At 27.1% G+C, this 25,598-nt stretch overlaps 1 protein-coding gene across 1 annotated transcript in view; it reads left to right on the top strand.

Annotated features, from left to right (window-relative positions):
• Window positions 1-987: 987 nt before the first annotated feature.
• The window catches only part of LOC132948746 (nose resistant to fluoxetine protein 6-like), a 28,435-nt gene continuing 3,824 nt past the window's right edge, over window positions 988-25,598 (top strand). Inside the window, exons 1-11 of the mRNA XM_061019377.1 lie at window positions 988-1,252; window positions 6,549-6,893; window positions 16,290-16,507; window positions 16,624-16,838; window positions 17,281-17,369; window positions 17,477-17,658; window positions 17,733-17,890; window positions 20,322-20,490; window positions 23,386-23,579; window positions 24,002-24,143; window positions 24,233-24,422. Of these exons, the coding sequence (XP_060875360.1) occupies window positions 6,560-6,893; window positions 16,290-16,507; window positions 16,624-16,838; window positions 17,281-17,369; window positions 17,477-17,658; window positions 17,733-17,890; window positions 20,322-20,490; window positions 23,386-23,579; window positions 24,002-24,143; window positions 24,233-24,422 (1,891 nt within the window). The 5' untranslated portion in view covers window positions 988-1,252; window positions 6,549-6,559. The remainder of the gene's footprint in view (window positions 1,253-6,548; window positions 6,894-16,289; window positions 16,508-16,623; window positions 16,839-17,280; window positions 17,370-17,476; window positions 17,659-17,732; window positions 17,891-20,321; window positions 20,491-23,385; window positions 23,580-24,001; window positions 24,144-24,232; window positions 24,423-25,598) is intronic.

Genomic DNA, 25,598 nt, shown 5'->3' with positions numbered 1-25,598 from the left:
GATTAAGTCATTTTAATCCAAGGTTGCACGTGTAATATTAATAGTAAAAATATATGTATTAGATGTATACATAAATAAAAAACTGAACAATAGTGGTTGGTTTATTTTTCTATTTTTAAGATTAGAGAAAATATTAAGCTTATGAATTCAAAGTACTATCTTAATTTCTATATTCATAATTTATGAAGAATGTAAAAAAAATTTACCACAAAATAAAAAAAAAGACGGTATCATATTCAATTAATTTGTAGTAAACTAAACATTCCTTTTCCTTATAAAATTATTTATCATTTCGTTCAAATTTAAATAAATTTTCCCAAGTGGACCATCTAATTTCTGTACACTGAATATTTTATTATAGAAATTATTAATGTTGTTTATCTGTGTATGAATAAAATATTATGTTCTTATCAGTTATCACTTCTTAGATAGTGTATCGTGTAGGTTATTATTTATAGATATAATAACGTGAATCATAATAAAATATTAACCAACAAAAGGAATTTTTTACAGACAGACAATGGTTTAGCAAAAATGAATATTTGAACAATTATAGAATTTTAAATTGCCATTACTAATATAATAAACAGGAAGATACATCAATAAGTAAACGATTTTTAGTTTACAATACTTTAAAAATAATATATATGAATAATAGTTATTTACATTATTTCATACTCAAAGGTATAACATATTAGTAGATTTTACTTATTGTATTATCATATTAAGTACACCGCAATCAATCTATTTTACATGTTTCTACTACTCATTGACATAAGTCATGAAATATCGTTACTTGGTAAATATAAGTACATATTTTTTCATATTTTATAATTCATAATTATGTTTCGTGTCTAATATATTTCAGTGTCGATGTATGATAATATTATGTTATATCTATTATTTTAGGGAAGGGGTTCTGAATGAACAATTTTTACGAGAACCAATATCTGTACAAAAACCTGCGTTTAGTAGTGGTAACTTGGCTATTACGCACATTGCGTTCTTATGATATTATATATTCCGTAATACACAATTCAATTGGTTTTTATTTAACAAGACGGTGACAGTTATATTCAAATAGTTATTAGTTAATAGTTATTGAATTAACTTATGAAGTTTATACGATATTTCAATCTTTGGAAAAAATATTACTTGAATAATAATAACTTAAATTTAAATACGAGTAAAAACTATTTGAGTTGAACGATAATCAATTTGGATCATTAATCAAATCCAGACAAAATTAATTGTAAGTTAATACAACATTATCGTTAATATTATATTTTTATTTAATTTAATTTTAGTTTAAACCTTAAGGTACATAGAATATAGTTTTTATTTATAATACGCGATTGTAGACGCATGCTCGTATTATATTATTATGTATATTGTATAGGTATTGTAATTTTTATAAAAAAGTGGTATTATATTATATATCTGAGTCCAGATTTCCGCCATTAAAATACATTTTATAACATTTTTAATACGTTTCTTTCTTTGTTAAATAAATTTTCATTAAAAAAAAAATTGCTTTTCAAATTTAACTAATTCCTACTTTCACATTAACTGGTTAGATTTGCATGTATTCATCTTATAAAATTAATTGAATAGTATTATAATTAGATTATTATAATGATTAATGAACCTATATGTTAATGGCAATATTAATTTTAATATATAAGTAAGCCCCATAGTATTCCTCTAAATTAGACATTAAAAATACTTCAATGAATTTGTTTTAAAATTATCAGTGGTTCACAAAAAAATGTCTTAAAGAAAGTTAACAAGTGCCTATTTAATAAAAACTTAAGCATTTTTGGATAATTAAATCTGCTCAGAATCTGTTTTCAAAATATTGTATAACTATTTTTAATCACTTTTAAAACTCATAACACCACTAAAATTCCTCACTCTTCAGTATTAAAATGTGTAAATTCATTGTTAATTTAATACTATGCAATTCCGACGCATTTTATAAATGTAAATTGTAATTATTATTAAATCATTTTGAATTTTTGCATGTTAATATTTTAATACAGATTATATTAAGTGACTGCATACATATATATTTAATTACCTAAGAATATTTTTATTATGTTGTTACTAGGGTGTTTATCAATATTACTTCTACTAGGTATTTATTTTGACAATGATATCTTCAAAACATTTAAACATTAAACGAAAATCAAATTTGAATTTAAAATATTTTTTTTTTTTTTTAAATAAAAACAGATTTGATATTTATATACATATACAGTTGATAAATAAAATTAGATATTAACAGTTAAATTATTAATTGTGTTTATTTTAAAATATAATAATACATTAAATGTCATGAAAATGATTTAGATTTATTATAAAATCGTAATATGAACCGTAAATTTTTAAAAACAATGCTTATCATTTCGTTCTATACGGAAAATGTATTATATTATATTTTGTTAGATATAATTAATAAGTTAAATTTATTATAAATATCAAAATTTCTTAGAACTATACCATATTTTATGGAATGTGGTATAGCATTTTTTTAAACTAATAAACTTATCGATTTACCGTCACAAAATATTATTCCACCGCTAGAACACCTGGTAGTAGAACCAGTGGTGTAATTGCGGGGGGGCCCTTGCCCCCCCAGAAATGTTTGTGGAGGCAAACGTATCATTTTGCCCCTCCAAATAATCCACATTTAAAAAGTATTCTTAACAAGACTGTTAACATAATATTAGAATATTAAAATATTTTTTTCCTCAATATAAAAGTTTATATTTATTTTAGGTTTCTCTTGTTGAATGATATTATGTTGATGTATTGTCAGTGTTATTATTATCGTAATAATCGCATTATATTCGTGACTATTATTATCCGTTATTCGTGAACACGTTATTATCTTGAAATCGCGATTATGAATACAGGAACGGCTGAACGGGAGGTTAATTTTTTGCCCCCCCCTAGATTTTTATCCAGTTACGCCACTGAGTAGAACTATACTGATACAAATCTCGGTCTCATCCTCATATTTACCCTATCCTAATGCAGGAAACCTACAACTTTGGTGAAAAGGCCAACAGAGGTAATCCTCAAAAACCAAATTTTACATGGCACACTAAAATAATAATAACTTTGTTACAAATTAATCTTTTTGTGTTAATTTTTCTTATTGTAAGACTCTATATCTTGTAATTCTATGCGTGAATCGAATCAAAAGAATGCACATTTTATTCATAATTTAATCAATTACCAAAGTAGAGGTATTAGTGGGTTATATTAAGTGGCCGGCTAACATAAAAGTCATTGTTGGTTACATCACGTGACATTAAGGGATATCTGTGGGTTACACTATTTTACCAAAAAAATAAATAGTATCCAATTAACGTAACCATCAATTACGTAAATACTAAATTCATTTAAATAACAAAAATATTGCAATTTATTATAATGACAATTAACAGTATTATTATTAACAGTGATATTGTGATTTGTGGTTATCAAAATTATTAAGTACGTCACACACTACAACAGTGGTGGTAAAATTTTTTTGTCCTGGTGGTGCCACCAAAATTGTGTCCACCTTCACACAATGTGTGATAAACCCAGTGTGGTAACGTTAATAACAATAATAATGCTATAATCAATTATATTAATTTCATTACAACCATGGTTGTATATTTCAACCATGATTACAACGAAAAAAACGTTATCACATTTCATATTTTGTTGGTTTGCGTTATTTGACTGGTAAAAATGTGATGTTTGGCTTAAATACCGCTCTTACATTGATACTTACATTACTTGACTGGAATAAATTGTGAATTACGTTAATTGGCATTATTAAAATTATTTTGTTTATGAGGGTTGCGTCATTTGAGTTGAAGAAAAATACAATTTTATACCAGAAATACTCATTTGTGGGTTACAATATTTGGCCAGAATGTGTATTAATGTGTCAAGAATAATTTCAATAATAACCTCACTTTTAAAAAGGGTTACATCAGTTGGACCTTTCCACCGACAAATTATAATATACTGCAGAACACCATAGTTTCTTTCTTCTTCTCACATCTATTGAATAAGTCATAATTTTAATTTCGGGACCAGACTCGGATGCAGCCGCAAACTAATGTCTAATGATACCTACTGTAGTTGTTTACATCTAACAAATGGAAGGTTATCATGACGTTTGAATATTTCGAAAATGTTATTATAGTTAATATTACAAAAGTATATTGTATACAAACAAATATAGGTACAATATTAGTATTATTATATTAATCCTTTCAGTACCGCATAAATGCTTATACCTACGTATAAATAATAGCTGGTTTTGATTTTGGAAACAAGTAGTACGTACCTACCAGTCTGTCGCGCCGTAGCTCGTAGTCGAGTGCGGGCGCCGGGTGGCATGATAACATTTTATGAACCAATTCAATCGATAATAACCAAATGTTTTTTCTATATAAGTATATAACTAATTAAATATTTATCAAATATTTTTTTTACTCAATACATTTGAATTTCTTGTAAAATGTACTATAATATTACAGTGGTAAAAATTATCATATTATTTATCAACAATATAACATACATAATGGGGATGTGCTTCAGTGTCCATGAGGGAAATTTTATTTTAATGATGACGGTACTGAAAGTTCAACATCCTCTTTAAAAAACTGATTATGAATCGCTCAGGTATTTTTATTTTTATAAGCACCTATGTTACAAATTTAAAGTTTATTATTAAAACTATGATGGTGTAAAGCACATTATTATTATTATTATTATTATTCATTAGACAAATAACGATGATATGAATATTAGATATCGGGTTGTAAACTACTTAAGAACTATTGTGATAATATGAATACCATCCTATTCACAGATTATAATTATAATAGTCAAATATCCTGTTCTCCAATACTTATAAGTTATAATATTAAATTCATCAATCAGGATTGTCGACTTCACTGATGCGTCTACACTACATAATACTCATCATTCCATTTGCGACATACCTACAACAATTATCCAGAGACCTTGAATTCAAATACGTGTGCTGTAGTTTTTTTAATACATAAAATTGCAAATTAATACTTCATAACAAATAATATTATTCCAGTCAGATATATTACGTGATATTATTGATTTCGTGTACCTACTGTTAATCGTATAGGCTAAAGGTATTAAATGTTATGTGTTGTAAATTAAGATGTTTTATACTGTATCGTTTATGTTGAACAATGGTACAATGTTATAATACTAAGATAATATTACGATTAATATTGTGATCAAATATATACTATAAGACGTGATACTAAAATTATTGACAGGTAATGTTTCCACTAGGTATGAATCTATATAGCATGCCAATATAACAATGCAACACTTGTGATAGTAGGTAAATAAGACCAGTATCAATTTGTTGCATGTTTCTTTTGAGTAAATATGTTATCAGGAGTTATGTTATAGTTTGGTACTTTGATATACAAAATTAACAACATCACCACATCTATAAAATATGAGACATCTGGAATAATGATTTTGATATTATTAATAAAATATTTTAGTATAACAATGTTATAATGCGAGTAGCTATATTTTCTACATAATTTTGTATCAACATTATTAGTCATTGAAATTATACACTGCAGTAATTCAATATTAATATTCTTGATAAATGTATTGGGTACATAATAATGTTTTCATTATTATTTATTAGATATTATGGATACTTTGATTTTGTGTACTATGCTATTAAGTATTGGCTACTATATTTCAAATCAAGTTATAATTTTCACATTTACTTCACTAAATTGCTGAAGTATATAATGTAATAATTAGCAAACGTATGTTTAATATAAATTACAATGTGTTTTACTTCAAAAAATATCCAATATCAATGTTACATGATAATGCATCATTTGTTATCTTATTAGTTATTACGGTACGGCTATGTCATTTACAGCTCCATACATTATGCGTATGATTATTAATCGTTCCATTATATTTATAAAAAAACAAAATTTGAAATTGACATGTAGGTATACTCGCTCAAATGTTGAGCAATATTGAATTGTTTTTAGCGTATCCGTGTAAAATAGGAAATCCTCATCAGTTTAAAAACAGTGGTAAAATTATAAAAAAAAATAATGAAATTTTAGCTGAACACGCTATAGTGTTGTTTTCGTAATTTCTTTTATCTGAATTCTATACTACTTATGGCACTACGGGTCTTTTTTAAAATGCGTTAAAAAGGTAATATTATATTTGAATGTCAAAATATAATAATATATAATTAAATAAATTAAACAAAATTCCGTCAAGAAATTATTTTGTCATAATTATAAATATTTTAAAAAAGCTATACTACTAATTAACATCCGTAATATTATTAGTTTGTTTATTGTATAAGAGTCTGGTGAAACTGCTGTTCTCTGTTTCATAGGTATACTTATTTGCATCCGACTACAGCCTTGGAATGTGTCGTAACTAATTATCATATATTTTGTATTAATTTGTTAATCTGTTTATATTACTTGTTTTTATAGATTTGTGAACAATGTGGTTTGAATACATTTGGATAGCATTAACAGCTATAACTGTAATATCAAACAAAAGTGTATCTCATGCCCAGAGTCAAAACACTAGTGAATCTATAATCAAAAATACTAGAAATGATTATGTTCAGAAAGAACACGATACACCAAATACAGAAGACCTCACACGAGTTGTAAATGACCGAAACAAAATAAATACCCAAACACTGTTTGGAGATATTATTGCGAATAGTATGAATAACTTTTTACCCTTTTCAAATGTCAATGAAAATTGTACTAGAGATGGACAACAATTCATGAATGCTTTAAATAACCAAACATTATGGGCTGTTAAAAGTAAGTAAATAACATTTCTGTTAAATACATAATATTATAATTAAGGAATAGTAATATTTTTTATTTATTTTGTTTGACCGTTAAATCAATACACTAATTGTCTTTAACTCGTAAGACTCATTTACAATAAAATGTATTATTATTATAAAAGAGTGACTTAGGTAAAAAATAGAAAAAAAATCAACTTTGTAGTATAAAGAAAATGCATTAATTATCATAATAAATACAATATTTGACTATTTCTTAAACAAACAATATTGACAAACCAAGGTTTTACTGGTAAAATTGATTTATGTTTATTTACCTAACACATTTGTAAGCAATCTTAGTAAGATTTCAATAGATTATAGTAGGTACATACAATAATATAATTATATACTTTACGAACATATATTATTTCCTGATTAAATAACTATATCAATAAAAATTATCAGAAAATTACCGTTTAATGATAAAATAATCAACCTGTAATTAATGTAAGATTTATTCATATTGTATACCAGCCACTGTGTGATCACCGTCAATAATTTTCTTAAGAAAGCTTTATAGTAGTCTCGGGCTCTCGGAAGTATACAATTATTATATTTTAAAGTATTTTTAAATTCATTCAAACTAAAAATAATGTGGAGAGATATATTGTTTTTTTTTCGATGGGTGGGGATGGACGAGGACAAACACGATGACACATCTGACGCTGTATTATATATGAGAAATCAGGTGTTGTTTTAAGAATTAAAAACAAATAGAAATCCAATAACTTCTAACTGAAGCCTTAAAATATACCTTTTGATGTATTAAATATACTTAATGAGGAAAAATATAATAAAAGGTTTATCGTACATTTGCTTATAGCAATTCAAAATATTTAAAATACATTCACAATTTTTTTTATGATTGTAGGAAGGTCATATTTTGACAAAATTGATATCCAAAGTAAATAAAAATGTATTTACAAACAATTTTTGTTTATTTGATTGTAAATAAAATAATAAGATTCTAGAAAGTTGAAATATTTCAATATTTCTTAAATTAAAATTAGGGAATACTATGAAAATTGCACCATAGGTATGTACATTCATTTTAAGCTAAATGATACAGGGATTTGAAATTTTGAAGATTTCCTTATTTTTGTTAAAAAAATTCTCAGCCAAAATTCTAGAAAAGTTATACAATTTTAGATTCTCAACGGAGCGATGAAAGTATTGATTTTACAATGATGTATTTTTTTTTTATGCAGTCTGTGTACACGATAAGTAGTCGAAATAGTGCTTTGATTTTCAACTTCAGTATCTTTTCCGGTAGGTAAGTGAATCTAGTTGGTGCATTCGGGAGGTCAAAATTTAAGAATGTTTCTATAACTGTTCTATTTTTTACAACATTGGATATTCACTCGATTTCTCATGGAGCAATTTTCTTATTTTGATGTAATTCAAAAACGAATAGACATAGTAACTTTAAATTTACACGATAGTATGCTTATTTTATCATTTTCTATACTTGATAAAAAATTTTTGAAAATACTTAAACACATTTTTAGCTGTTTACGAACATTTTCAATTTTCTATTTTTTAGTTTTTTTTACTATAAATATCAATAAAAATTCTATTAGTTTTGTCAAAGATATTGAAATTATTGAATACAAGGCTCCTCACACATTGTTCTGATATAAGTTTAAAAATATTTAAAATACACTTTTTTTATAAGCATTTGAAGTTCACATTTCGACAATATGTATTTGTTTACCTATTGAAAACATTGAAAATTTACAAATTATTTTGCAGTTAAAAATGTATAGATAACGTTAAATTTTTATAGCTAAGGATTAAAATTGTAAAAGAAGGTTTCACGTAAGTAGGTCATACTCTAACCAAAAAATCTAAAAATATATAAACACAGTTTTTTTCCAGTATTTGAAGTTCAAGTTTCGACGAAATTAGATTTTTAATCGAAGAAGAACGATTTTAGTTTTGAGTTATAATTTTAAAATATTATTCGTAGGTTTACTTGAAAATTCTAAATTCTAATATTATATTATACAAATAATATTAATTCAACTGACCGGTTGCCGTATAAATAATAATAATATAAATCTATAATAGGTATAGACCTATACAAACTATATATATATATACCTATATATACCTATATATACCTATACAAAAATGATATGTTTATCTGTGTGTCTGTGTGTGTATCTTTTATGCATTCCTAAACCGTTCACGCGATTGCGATGACATTTAGTACAGAGATAGATTATACCTCTGGGAAGAAGATAAGCTACTTTAAAAATGGTAAATTAGAGGTCCGACCCGGGGAGGTACTCAAATAACAGGGATTTTGACATTTACGATGGAAATGTTTGTTTGTAAATGGTTTATGTTAGTTTTAATAGTAATATTAACTTTTAATGCCTGTTGACGCGGTGGCGCTTCAATGTATTTTAGTACAGATAATGTCCCAAGATCGATCCACGGTTTTGATGGACCAATTTTTTCTTATTTTTCTTCTTTATCTTAAGAGGACGTCGCACCCACACGTGTTGTCTCCGTATTACACGTGTACGACATAACAAATTTTACGCTCAGCAGATCACATTTAGCCCCGTTAATTTTAAAATTAGAGTGAATTGACCTCTTATAAAACTTAATGTTAAGAATGTTATCTAGAGCATCTCATCGGCTTTTTGTTAAATTTTAATTTTAAATTGAGTTAAGAGTATTAAAAAACGTAAAAACAATTTACAATTTTAAAATACTCATAATTCACTTTAAAACTGAAATATAGCAAAAAGCCGATGAGATGCCCTAGATAACATTCTTAGCTTTAAATTTTATAGGAGGTCAATTCACTCTAATTTTAAAATTAACGGGGCTAAACGTGATCTGCTGAGGGTAAAATTTGCTATGTTGTACACGTGTAAGACGGACACAACATATGTGGGTGCGACGTCCTCTTAACATACCTACGAATGTTTGGTTTTTTTTATTCATCGGATTTTAGGACAGGTTAGATTAGGTTAGGATTTTGTATTCATTGATTGTATTAGACCTAGGTTGAATTAAGTAAAAAGTAAAAACGCCAAATTTGTTATAAATTTGATACTTATATAAGAGTTAAATTAATAATTATACACTTACGTATAAACCACACGGGGTCCGTGATCTTAGATTGCCTACCTAATAATTTACTGCTAAACGCGAATCTCACGGTCAACGCCGGTCAAGATGGCTTATACATTAAAATATAATTTACACTTAAAAAATACATTGCTTACACAGCGTGTTACACCCAAATGAGTTGAACAACCACGATTTTTTAAAAATCGCAATTTTTTATGGGCAAAAAAGTGCGTGGGATCAGATAGTATAATATTTATTATCCTTGGCTGACAAACCGTCTCCGCTCAGAATTGTTTTTCGTATACAATAATACATATTATATCGAAATTACCACCATATCCATTACTGTGACCCACTTGTTAGTTACTGTACAGCTGAGCGACACCCACTTACTTGCTTTTTTTATTGAACCTTCTCATTTCAAATGCTGAGAAATTTTAATTTTAAATGAAACAGAACGATTTATTTTTAAATTATTTTCGTTACTTTTTTTATAATTCAAATACTATTAATCCTAGGGACTTGAAACTTTTCATCGTTACAAATATTATTATGTTATATGCACATGAACATTTTAAAAATATTCAGGCTAATGTTAAGCAATTCATATCATAGAACAAATTTACTTATAAAGTCTCTATACATACAATTTTAAATAAATAAATATAATATCTGATTTAATATTATACATATGTATTGGTTTAGTAAAATATTAGTTCCACGTATCATAATTTAACTAATATTGTTATAATAATTATAATTAATCATTAATTATTAATAAATGATCTAAAAAAATACGGAAATTGGGTAACCACTCTGCTGTACAGTAGGAGTGAGTGTACCTCGTCGTTGAGAAGGTCACTGTAATGGCTATATTACATTTAAATTCAATGATCAATCATTATACATGAAATACTATTCTGTGTGAAGACGACCTGTCAGTCAAAAACGCTAAAATATATAGAAAATGTTATCATATTGGTATAGAAAACAAATTTTGACCGTTCAAAAGTGCCGACTAGATCAAATTTGTTATCAGAAATTTCACTCGAAGTTTAAAATTGAGACTTTTGTTTTTTTATTACTTATTATATTTCCCGCCACTGTAAAGCTCCATCAATGGATGGATTCTTGATTCTTCCCCCAAGACCACAAAACATTAAATACTTACATAATTTATACTTGTTGTAAATAAATAATTACAGATTGTATAATAAATTATTGAAATACAAAAAAAAACGTATCATATTATATACAGACGCAAACAAACCACACACGCATCATAGTAAAATCAATACATTTGTCGCTCCGCTCATAATATAAAATATAAGTTTGACACACGGACTTTACTCGGAATCCTTTTTGGAAGACAAACTCAACACATCCATGACATTAGGTACCTTAATTCATTATACTCAATGACGAGGCACACTGGAAATACTAAATGTCAAAGTGATTTTTTAAACTATTTATCTATATTGTATCCACCACAATTTCTTAAGAACCTTTTTGAAGTTCTTAACAAAGAAAAAACTATAATAAACTATATTATATTCTTTAACCTATATCTTATTCTATATATTTTGTCCATAAACTATTCATATTCACATTCAACGTGATTGTTTTAAAGATAAACAATAATTTTCTCAAAAAGAGCATAATATAAGGAGCCTGTCTACTGACGTCAATTTTAGCTCAAAACTCAAAAGACATTAAGTTGTGATCAAATAAAAATTAGCTTACATTTTCCGATTTGGATTCTGGAAAAAAATTTGAACTCGACAATAAATTGCCTATATATTGTAATAAACACTTAGTAAAAATTAAATTTTTTATTATTGTGAACTTACTGTAATTAAAAACTTGAAAATACGAATGTTTTTCAAATAATAATTTAAATTAAAAACAGAAAGTGTTTCGTACGATCTGCAGACATTTTTTCTGCCGAATTAAAATATTTTTTTCAAAATAAAAATCAGACAACGTAAACTAACTTTAACTTTGTCAAAACGATTAGTAATTTGTTGTAAAATTCGTTTGGTAAATTGTATATAATATACAAATAATAGATATACAATAATTGTTATCGATGTATTGACATGTGCATGCGTGTACGAGAGTGATACCCGCATTGAATTTCACTCACATTAATAATCATTTATGACTAACAGTAAGTTAACACATGGATCCTGGGCGACTAAGGCGAGATTTAAATAGCCTAAATGTTGCCCCTTATAGTATAATAGCGAGGCTTCTTAATGTTTTTGGAATACAATTTTATTATAATTTAAAATCATTGCAAAATCACATTTTTGAAAATCATTATATTAATTATTATAATTATTGTTATTTATTCTTTTGTTATTATATAATTGATTTAAAATAACCTTCGGATTTATAAGCCATTAGTAGTTGTGTACAATATATAATATATATGTACAAATTATTCGTTTACTTATCTAGTTATTTTTTTTTAATTACATTACTTAGCTTAAATTTACTTAAAAATAATAATAATAATAATAATAAGTTTTAGTTGTTTTCAGGCTTGGATTCTAGCACTGCGTCTAAGGTATTGGGTATTTTGCATTCTTCGAGCTCTTATTTGTACTTGAAACATTCCGTCAGTGAGTGTATATTTGACCTTTAGTGTTACTCCGGAGATTTCACATATAAGTGGATCTTACTTTGACATCACCGTTGGACTGGCGTCTCCGATTCTTAGTCTATTACCTAAGTATTGATTTTTCTTTTCTTTTTAATTCAGTGTTTGCTAATCGAGTATTGGGTTTTTTATTTCCCTTAATTTGGATTTATTTTGATGCCAGTTTGTTTTCCATTTGATTTTAATAATGTCTTAAATTTGATTTTTTTATGTCCATGTACCTACCTAAGTTGTGATCTGAAGAAGTGGTGTTTCGGTTAGTTCTAATGTCCTTTTGGCGTGTGACTTGTCTGTCCGCTTTGTCATTCCCTTATATATTTCTGTGTCCCGTATCCAAATGAATGTTATGGTTTATTCCTTTGTTGCGTGATTGAATTGTATAATTATATTTTTACTGTAATTGTTTATGCTTTAAACTTTTTCAAAATACGACATACCTACCTTTTTTCATATTCCTAAGAATATTCTGCTGTTGAGAATTTCAATTTATAAACATCAAGTTTAGATCGAGTAACTAGTTAGTTGTAAGTGTTTAAAGTTTAGAAGTGAATTGACGCTGGGTTACCTCGCAAATTGTTGAACAACTATTCCAATCATCTAAATTTTAAATATGTATAGATTATGTATTGACTACCGTTAAAAATTCGATGTTTGTATTATTTTACTCCAAACTATTTTTTAAATATTTAGAAGTGGTTATACAATTTGTTACAATATATAACTAAGATTTTAAACAACTTTGTAATACGATAAGTTTCCTAAATTATCTATTCAACACACCATTTTCGAAATAATATTTTTGAACTTATAAAAACAGTTATTTATTTTAGGTACAATGTGTCGTAAATATGTATTTTTTTATTAATGTGATTTATAAAATTGAACAATTTATACATGATATTAAATTAGTTATTTTTCTTATCGAAACCCGATGAATAATAACTATTGGTCTACTTCATTAAGCCAATCAGCAATCACTGATGCATTTGTAACTGCTATATTTGTTACCTATACAAATAAATTTACGGTGAATTTTTAAATAAAATATTAATTAGTTAATTTGTTTATTTATTAATTGTCAGATGGATGATTATGGACACAGCGATAATTAAGTAAAAAAAAAATAATGAATATACTTGGTAATCTTAAAAGTGATGATAAATGCAATTTTAATTACCTCTGGCATTTTTAAATAGTACGTTTTTGTGAAAAAAAATTTTGTAAACTTAAATTAGGTACATAATAGGTATTTTGTATATCAAAATAGAAACACACTTTGTAAACTAAACGCGTGAGAAAAATACAAAACTATGTGTGATGATTTAGAGACAAATAAGTTAAATTAAATCAAATAATAAAGTTTATACAATTCAATAAAATAATATTTGGTTTCGTACGTGGCCACAGATATTTTGAAAGTTGTGGGTAGGGAATAACGGGGTAGTTCCGTTCAAGAGGCAAAATCGTATGAAAAGGTTTTTAGAACATTGAGCTAAGAATTAAAAAAAATATTGATGATTATTTATCCATGACTATATGTTTATATATAACTATTTATCTCATTTGTAATAAATTCCCGCTCAAATTCCTATTATCTCAAAATATGTGTTATCACTATTTTTTTTATATTATATTACTATTCAAAATAAATGATAAATAAAAAATGTTCTGTCAAATTACGAAAAAGAAAGTACAGATTACTTAATAATATAATTTGGAAAAATATTGTTTATACTTTTTACTTAATTACTGTTACTTTAACCACCTATTCTGGGGCAAAACCGTATTAAATTTTTTTATGGTGAAATATTAGAATTTCGCGGAAACAAACTTCAATATTATTGGAATCTGAAATATACCAAAACACTATTTTAAGGGGACCTTTAAGGGCAGGTGGTTAGGTCACCCGTTATGTTATTTAATTGTTGTCCCCGCCGTTGTATGTAAGCTTTAGCTTAAGTATGAACTCATCCAACTCCCCCCTTTATCAGAACCTGAAGTGATAACCCAGGGGGGGGGGGGCTCATTTTGGTTGACTTTTTCCATCCATGACTATTATTTTCCTACATTACGGTTTTTTCCCAAGACTAATCGTATATTTAAGTACTTTAAAATTTTGGATTTTTTATGAGTTCACGTTAAATTTTTTTAAAAATGCTTAAATATTATTGAGGATATGACAATATTTTTAATATAGTTACGGCACTTACGCAATCCAATTTCAAATTCTTAAAATGTTGTAAGCTCTACAATGCTTAGAAGTTAATAGTATGGTTCTGCCCCGCATTCCCCTACCTCTCACTGATTCCCCAAAATGTTTTGTTTTAATATTTTCATAATAAAAGGCCAAAGTAAATTATTTAAAATAAAACCTCAATCAAAAAAAAAAAATATATGCATTATAAAAATACATGATTAGATATTTCTTTATTTGTAATAGCGCCTTTGTTTTGGTTGCCCATGAACTATGTGAAAGCACTTTAATTTTGTTTAAACTTAATTGTTTAGGTTATTCCAAGAATTTTGATCATATTTTTTTTTTAAATTTGTTGTTCACCCATTTTGATGCTAAGTGATGTGTTTTTATGCTTTTTAATAAATACATACATTGTGATATTTTCTCCAGCCAGAAATTTAAAACAGAAGTTTTGACCATTCTATGAGGTTTTCGTTTTTGGTTGTATTTTTTAGCATTTTTTTAACAGTTTCTAATTTGCAACTACTATACCTAATACAAATTATTATTTTATTTTATTAACGTCAAAGAGTCAATATCTAGTGGATAATAACATCTAGCGCTTTTGTTTTAGTAGGTAATATTAATAAAATGTTTGTGTTCAAAACATTTATTTTAATTTTAATGTAGCCATGTAGGTATTAAGAATACAGTTAGACGAAATATTATAGCCGATGTAAGTTTTAATACGAGTAATGTACCTACCATCATACAATATTATTTCGTCATGAACAATTATGTATTTATTTTTTTCATAAGGTATTGTGAAAATAAAAACTAAACAAAAATTGTTTAGTCACAATGACGTATAATTACAATGTCCATTATTCATTAGTCTAATGGTAATATTAACTATAAATACTTTGTAATTTGTAATATTGTGGATGGACAATTTAACTTTAACATTCATGACAATGAATATTTCTTAATTCAAAATGTGTATGTATATGACGTAATAAAATATTGATCTAAATCAAATATTACCTACAAGTAAATTTAAATATTAGTTACGGTAGTAAATTAGGTACGTACCTATTAACCTATCCTAAAATATATAATTTTGTCGATAAAAACAATTTAATTACATATTAATCCATTAAATTATACTAAACATAATTGTATACCTACTTGGCTACTTAATATACCTCCTATTAAGGATAATATTAATACATAAACGTTTTAGAATACTATTATAATTGTTTTTATAGTTATATTATCTATACATTATACAATATGACCATAGCCGATCATTGTGAGGCCTATTTTTATGTTTTATAAATAAAATTTATAATAATTATATATTATAAGTAAGTTATAACCATAAACCACTATTGAGTATAAGGAAAAATAACCTTAATCACTTTGAATTTGTGCAGTGTACACCTCTTCGTCAAAATATCCTGGGTCCATTTTATCCGGCGACGTCAACGAATTGGGGTACTTTGACCAATGCATGCGCGTTTCATCAAAACATCTTGGGATTCACGGAGCGTACGCCATAGCAAATGTACGGTTCCGACTTTCTGCAGACGACGAACCTCCCGAACCGCTCAACCAACTCGACATAGTCAAAGCGGATCGGGAACGATCGAAAGTAATTCGATAATAATAATATTATAAAACATTATGTACATGCAGCGACTCCGCGCGAAAATGACGAACGACAATACAACGGAATTCATATTTTCAAATTTAAATAATCGATTTCAGAGAGACGCGGTGGCAGTAGTACCGGGAAACATACTGTGGGCGTTGTGTTTTCCCGACTCGTGTACCAACGAAGACATACGGTTATCCGTCGACCGGGTATTGATACCAGCTTTCCGTGCGACCAACATCAGCGTGAAAGTCACAGTTCCGCCGTTGATGTACACGTCTAAGAACACCTCCATGCTGGAGCATACAAATACGGTTTCGATCGTCTAGTGAGTACATCGAAAACTATGCCCTAGCTAACAGGTGGGCACTTTAGATCACGACGATTGACTAAATCAACACCTATATATACCTACATTCACGCACCTTCCCGGTCAAATTAACTCTGGAAACATATCGTCCAGACGGCCATAATATTATATTATTTTCGTACCTATGCATTTATATTATAATATAAGTACCTAGATAACTTGATATTATAAACTTTGAATTTGGTAATATCTTGACCATTAATGACTTGTTATAATATCATAGCGCAGTTAAATTACTAGTTGTAGGTGTTTTATAAACTTTGAACGTTTGCCCTAATTTACTGTTATACTATAATCCGTATTTGTGGTATTATATCGCGTAACGGATATTTTTTTGGAGTTAATTTGACTGAAGATATTAACCGACCACTGACGGCTGACATTGTTTTATGTGCCATAGTGGAATATTCATCGTGAGCATTGCATTGGTGATCGCCGGCACGATGTACGAATTATTTGCAAACAAACTCGGAAAACCTACTTTTGTCGGTAAGATTGGACGGTGAATAATGGTCAAAAACAAACATAAATATCGGAGAATTACTTTTAATGTAAGAAATTAACATCATTAAATATTGACTTCATCGATGTTTTAGGTAAGTGTTTATATTCGTACTCGATGATAACAAATATGAGAAAATTAACAGAAGACCCAAAAACTAAAGACTTTGCCGTAACCAATGGGCTTAAGACGTTGGGAATAATATCTGTAATAATTGGTCATAGAGTTGCACTTAGCTTAGGAATCCCATCATTTGATCCAGAACTCTCGGAACACGTATGAAAATTAAACTATTTTTTTTTTCATATAGTTATTATTTTTAATTTCATTTGAGTGTTTTTATTTTACAGATTTTTAGCGATTTTTGGTGGTCGTTTCTCAAGTCTCCGGTTGCAGTTGAGATATTTTTTATAATAAGTGGGTTTTTTACTTACATCCTGATCGAAGAGCGTTTAAGTAGTGGAAAATCATTGAAGTTCATATTTTTAGTGATTTACCGAATAATCAGGTACTAAATAAATATCATACATGCTAAAATCTTAACATATAGTATAATTCCTAATATTAAACGATAGTTTATATTTTGTTTAGGATAAAGCGTATTTCGTATATTATTATATATTATAATTTTGGTATATTTAAAAAATGTATGCTACACAATAAGTATAGGTATTTGTACAAGAAATATAGTGTCCAGGAATTATGTTACTTTAAAATGTAACATTTTTAACAGGTAGACCCGGTGATTGGGCCACTATTTTAAACGATTTTGTATTATTGAATCCAGTAATTGGGTCACGATATTTTAATACATTTTATATATTTTTAATAAAATAATATATAATATATTATATTATAATATTGTATAGCTTGCTAATACCGTGCGGCTGTAGTGCACACGCACCTTTACTCGTCCGCGTGCCATATCAAAAAGTAATAAATTATTCATTATTAAATGATATATAATTATCATTATAAATTTTATATATTCATATATTTTTATGTGAAAAAAAAATAATTATTTAATTAATTGTATAATATACCTAGTCTGATATTCTATATTAATTAAAATAAAAAAAGGTGGGCAACTTAGTGTCGCCCTGCTGTACAAGTGGGTTACTTTGTCTTTAATGGATGGTATTAAATTTTAATCCAATGATATTTGTAAACGATTCTGAGCGAAGACGGTCAGTCAGCCTATGATATTACTAAGTATATTTGATGATATTATTGTGAATAAAGTAATTTATATATAACCTATTTGCGTGGAACATTGTTTTAAAGTTTCAATCCTTAGTTAAAGTTGAACATTTTATAAATTTTTAACTACAAAATATAGTTATTACATTTTAAATTTGATAAATGTTGTCAAAATTCGAACTTTAAATGCTTATAAAAAAAAATTGTGCCTATGTATTTTTAATATTTTACAACCGCTATTGTAACAATATAGCAGGAGTCTTGCATTAAATTTTCACGCTTTTTTACCCAACAAATAAAATTTTATTGACAATTATATAGTATCTACGGTAATTTGTTTTAGAGTCACACCAAAAACCAAAATCGATTTAGTAAAAAATCAATTTTGCGTAAAAATTCCCGTTTTTCCTTAATTTTTCTTTTGTTTTTCACAGAACTTTTGAAAACTACTGGGAAATTTTTACTTTTGACCCCCAAAGTACTGACTGGATTCATTTTCCTCTCAGAAAAGATATTGTTGAAGAACATTTTTAAGCATTTTTACTGTCCTAAAAGGTGATGACAGACACAAAAAAAATAAATAAATAAATAAAATAAAAAAAAAAACACACATCATTGTGAAATCAATACATTCATGGCTCCGCTCAGAATTTAAAATTTAAAATTATATACCTAGGTTCTGTAATATATTTGTGGCCCGATCCCCGGGCCCCTTTTAAAACTTTAAAAGTATAATACCTATATTAATTTGTAGCCCAATAACAAGAAAATAAAATTTACGATACACCATACAAATTTTGTATATACGAAGCAGGTAGTCAGGTAGATAAAATTTGGTCCATTTACTGACCACCCAAAAATTCCAGTTTCAATAATAATTATTGATCGGTACCTCCTTGATTGTTGAGCTGTCAATAAAAAATAACGAATATGTTATTATAATGATAAACTAATAGCCAATATAATATCAATAGACAATTATATTTACAACATATTATTATAACATATATTATGTATTATAACTATATGTATACGACATAGTTTATATTTCGTTTTTGATTTTAATTCTATGATAAGTTCATTTTTAAAAAATGAAATATGTATCGCAATTTGAAAAAAAAAATTTCCTTGTCCAGATTTGCACTTTATCCGCGATCCGACGTAGTCGGATTGTTTACCAGGGTGACTGAGTTTCATTTACTGCAGCGAGTAACACCTAAAAGGAGTTATGAACAATCATAATTTTTTTAAAAGTGACCATTTTTTACTGGCAATAAAGTGCATGGGTATCAGTTACTAACTTATATTATTATAGTGTAACCTTATATTTTATCGAATCAATAGACATATACATAATACAATACATTTGTTTTGATTTTAATTATTAAATAATTTTAAAAATTATCATTTTTTGAAGTAAAACTTCTTTTTTGAGGTGTGGGTGGTAAAAAAACGTAACGAAAAATGAAACGACACGTTTGTTTATTTATTTATATATGACAATAGCAACCATTAATAAACAAAATGTCTATCATAATTAATTACATATTTTTTTATTGTAGTAATTTTTATCACTCTCTCCCTAATTTCCTTATAATTTTACGAGCCCAATTACTTATGAAAGAAGTTAAACTTCCCCAGAGTGTAATGGTGGCCTCACACACTCTCTCACTTTTTTTTTATATTTAATATTCGCTGAAATAAGAACACAATAAAATGAACATTTATTTTATTTTTAGGATTTATCCAACGTACATTACTGTTATTGTAATATTTGCATTTGTTTTGCCTTATATGGGTGATGGCCCATTGTGGAAACTTATTGTTTACCCCGAAGCTGAGTTTTGCCGGAAAAACTGGTGGACTAATCTATTGTTTATAAACAACTACGTACATTCAAACGAAATGGTAATTATTTTATATTTTATTTATAAAGTAGTTTCCTCTCTAATTTGAATCATATATTTCATTTTAATGTTACTATGAATTTGTTTTATTTAAAGAAAACTATATTATTTTGAATTTATAATACACATAAGTAAGTACCTACAAATTAATATTATTATTTGTAATTTTTGTGAAATCATCATGAAAACAATATATTATAATAATATATACCTATAGAGTGTTTCACCGAGCATGTTCACCCATTTTTTTTTTATTCGATAATGCAGTTATTCAAAATTCGAATTTTTGGAATTTTTAAATATACTCAAAGAACATATTTTTTGATGTTCAGATGTTTTGTTATACTTAAGGAGTGTCCGGTGGAGATACAAACATCAGTTTTTTTTTAAATAATAGTACTCTTTTATACTCTAAATTATTTAGCAAATAATTTTTCTGAAATTTTTGACGTATCAAAATCAAAATTTGAACGAGTAATTTTTGAGTACTTTAATTTGTGGTAATAATTTTGGTAATAAATCCAAAATAATGAGTTTGGAAGATATTATAGGGGGCTATGATGACGTATTTAGTGACTTCTTTTTTTAATTAAAAATGATTAAGCAAAAGGAATTTCAGTTAATAATTTAAGATGATTAAATAAATTAAAATGGTATATTAGTTACTAAAATACTTAAAATTTTCAATAAATATATCTAAAGGTCGCGGTACTTATATCTAAAAAAACGATCATGATTCATTCATGTTTGTTATTAAAATTATCTTTAACCATAAAATGTATATTATTTGTGTTACAAAAGCTTTAATCAATTTCAATAACAAATCTATGAAATACAAAGAATAATTAATATATTCTACGGGATGCAAATGCACACCCTTGTATCACTAAAATTACACCTCTGATTAGATTTAATTGTTATATGAATCGATAATCTATGAAATCTTTACTTTTTACTTTAATTACTAAAATTACGATGAATAGATTTTTTATATAACTTTATTATAGTTAGTTGGCTGTAGTGTTTACTTAATACTGAATTTAAAAGATTCAATAATTTGATTTACATTTCGATGAAAAAAAAAATACTTATTCTATACGTTCTCTGTGATACTATACCGTATGTATAGAACTTAAATACATATTTTGTTTACTATAATTAAAGAATTAAAGACCCTTCGCCGTTTTTGTAACTCATTTAAGGGTTTCTAGCATTGCATACTATATAAAATAATATTGGAAAATATCGTCACATGACATACACACATGCACACATATGTATCCATATACGCATGTCTGCTTCCGAGACACATTAGTACATTGCTTAATAAACGAAACCGTGGGGTAATGCTTCACAGTTGAATTCCATGGTAGATTGTAAACAAGCATAACTAGTTTTTGTCGTTCCGTCGCCTCCGCAATCATAGTTATTGCAGCTACTCTCGTAAAAGGTTAACCTACTGGCTACTAAGAATATTGTAAATTTGCAAACATTTATTGATGTACCTTGATGGCCAAACACCGGAAGTTATTTACTTACCACGCATAGCCTTAAGGCCTAAAGACTGACAAGGAACGGTTCTGCATGTTATATATTAGATTCTGAGCAGAGCGAGGAAGCTAGTGGTTTTACAATGGTGTTTATTTATTTTTTTTTATATATCCTGTATACAAAATTTCTACAAAAAGGAGTGTTTCGATTTCAACATATAGTACTTTATCTTTCAACAAATTAATTTTTCGATTTTCTCCATAGTTATTTAATGCCACGGGAAATTTTAATTTCAGACGCTTTGCTTATCACCGTAGCAACGAATAGAAAATTATAATATTATAATATTAATTTAACTTAAAGGCTATAATAAATAATAAAAATTTAAAAAATTCAGACTGATAAACCGTCTCCGCTCAGAATCGTTTTTCTTATACAATGATATTATATCATTGAATTCAAGTTTAATACAATCCATTATACATTGGCTCACTTGTAATCTACTGTACATCAGAGCGACATCCACTTACCCGCTTTTTTTATTATGAATTTAAATTTTAAATATATACAATACAATAATTTATTACGTGACTTTTTGAATTTAGCTTAAATTAGCTTAAAGGCGTAAAGCATATACAGTATACATATCAAATAAAATTTCGAATTGTAGTAACATTTTATCATCCAAAAAAGTTGTTACATTCAGTATTACTTTATATAGTATATAATATCATAGCTTTAATGCTTTATATATGACTTAGTATACCAACCATTTAAAGCATTAAATAATTGAAGAGTTTATCTAATATTATAAATGAATTATAATAAATAAACCGAAAACATACCACGTACGTCGTACCTACACCAAAATAATAATAATAGTGTATTCAGCAGTTTGGAAGTAGATACTGTAGGTGTACAACTCGATCTAACAATGCCTTTCTATAGGCTACCTCGTTTTTCAAGTTGGACGGGAGTCATATTTTGATGAGGTTCATCGGTGCATACATATTATTAACCTTGAGCCTGACAACTAATTCAAGACACAGTCATATAGACGATATTATAGTTCAGTTTAGTAAAACAATATTTTTGCATTAACATTATTATAAAATAATAAATTGTTAATTATTTATGCTATAGGTAAACCAAATTATGTTTGTTCATAATGTATTGATTTTAGGAGATTAAAAAAGTCAATAAGATTATAGTATACAAACATAATATGATGTTATCAATTTTGTTGTAGGTACACGTTCATGCAAAACAATGACCATAATTTTAATACATTTAAACTTGAGTTCGCCACTATGCTTATAATAGTATTCATATATTATATTATATTTTTTTAGTTCCTACATCAGTAGATACGTGTATTATAATAATTTAATGATATCATTTTCAGTGTATGCTACACTCGTGGTACTTGGCATGTGACATGCATTTTTTCATAATTGGAATTTTCTTGACCTATATTATATGGAGATGGAATAAAGCCGGTGTTTGTATTTATGGCGTTATCTTTGCTGTATCTATTTATTTACCAGCAAAATCAATTTATGACAATAAACAATGGGGAGTGATGCCATACTTTCATGGGTAAATAATATGTTTCACTAGAAACAATTGTATACGTATAAGCTAATGACCTTTTTATATTTTGTAACGAGAATTTTTATACAATAAATTTATAAATTAGATAATTTGTTTTTATAAATATCTCGATATCTCGATATAATATGACGAAATATGTAGATTGTCATAAAAAAATTATTACTACCATGTTTAAATTATGTTTCTTGACCGTTCCATTGTATTCTTTAATTTCAAATTTGAATATAATATGTAAGTACCTACGTTACTGTTAGCATAGTAACTATATTATGTTACTGTATGCATAAAATACATAGTATTCTTAAATCCACTTATCTATATATTATTAATAAAAGAATAAGTAATTTATTTTTAATCAACGTGGTTGTTTTAAATTAAAAATAATTGTTCAAATTATGATTTTTTAGTAACATTAAAAATCTCAGAACAACTGAACATTTCCAAAGAATTTACATAAAGAGTCATTACAGGATCACAACATACCTCGTTGGTCTTGCAGCCGCTTTCATATACTTGCGTATCAAACAATCCAAATTAAAATTTTCAGTAGTAAGTATAATAAAAAAATAGAATAGTAAAATATTTTGTTTAAATCGGTTTACTTGCATGATCAATTTTATGTTTAATTTTTTATTTAGAAAAATAGATCAATAGGAATTATGTTATGCATATTGTTGCATATCATCTGTGTTATTGTTACCGGCTACTTATATTTACCAGGACTTACATACAATCCATGGCATCACATAATTTACTTCACGTTCCAGAGAATTTTATATTCGTTGACTATATCGTACTTACTTGTCGTCGGCTCATTGTCTAATTTTGGTAAATATAAATTAATATTATTATGTTTTAAGTTTTAAGAGGACACCACAGCCCATGTGTTTCCTCCGTCTACAAACGTGGACAATTTTACGTTCACAATAATTTATACATTTTACACTGTGCTTAACTAGTTTCTAAAATTTGAGTGAATTGACCCATGATAAAATGTAAAGGTAAGATTATTATCTAGGGCATCTCGGAGGCTTTTATTGATGATTCTATTGATAAGCTAAATGATCAATAACTCACTTAAAAATAATAATTAATATCAATAAAGTCCTCCGATATTCCCTAGATCATAATCTTACCGTTACATTTTATCATGGGTCAATTAACTCTAATATTTTAAATAACAGAGTAAAATAGATAATTTTTAATGCAAAATTTGTTATGTTGTACGTCTATAAGACCACAATTTAAGATATAAAGGTTACTCAACGGAGCATTATTTCTGATGCCCAGTGTTTATCCTTGATTACTGCGAGAAGTGCCTAAACGGAAATTAATGTAGTTAAACAATGTACCTGTATATTTTAATGATAGATATATTTTCTTTTATTTCGTTATATATATAATATTATTATGTACATTGAGAGCGCTATAAATAGCTGTACTTCTTCCTATGGTGAACAGCTGATTTTTGGGAACAAACTGTGGGCACTCTGGGGACCAGTTTCCATACGGCGAGGACGTTGAGTAACCTGTATATCTTAAATCGTGTATAAGACTAAGACAACATATGCAGGAGTCCTCTTAACAAAACTAAAAATATTGAAGGCAGAACTAAATAGTGCAAATATAAAAAATAATAATAATAGTTTCTTTAGTATTATTCTATATTCTAAACATATTGACGTAAAAACACATTAGAAACTATTGGCGTCGTGAAATAAAATAAAGTAAATTAGTTGCATTAACGCGATAGGATCATACATTTTTGAAAATAAACACTTATAATGTGTCTTTATACTTATTAGTTTTAAATAAAATGTTATTTTAGTGTTTAGGTATGTAAAAAATTCATCGGGTTTAAATGATACATTTTTACATTACAACTGTAGTTAATCAAACTCGAGACGAGTGATACGAAATAGAATGAGCGTTCATCTCACTTTGTTTTCCAATCCTTACCTATCTTTACCTATCTTGTAAATTTGTGTTGATTCTGCTCAATAG

This window comes from Metopolophium dirhodum, chromosome 7 (genome assembly GCF_019925205.1).
Source record: "Metopolophium dirhodum isolate CAU chromosome 7, ASM1992520v1, whole genome shotgun sequence".
NCBI lineage: Eukaryota > Metazoa > Arthropoda > Insecta > Hemiptera > Aphididae > Metopolophium > Metopolophium dirhodum.
The sequence above is the reverse complement of the archived record's forward strand: the minus strand, read 5'-3'. Positions and strand labels throughout refer to the sequence as shown.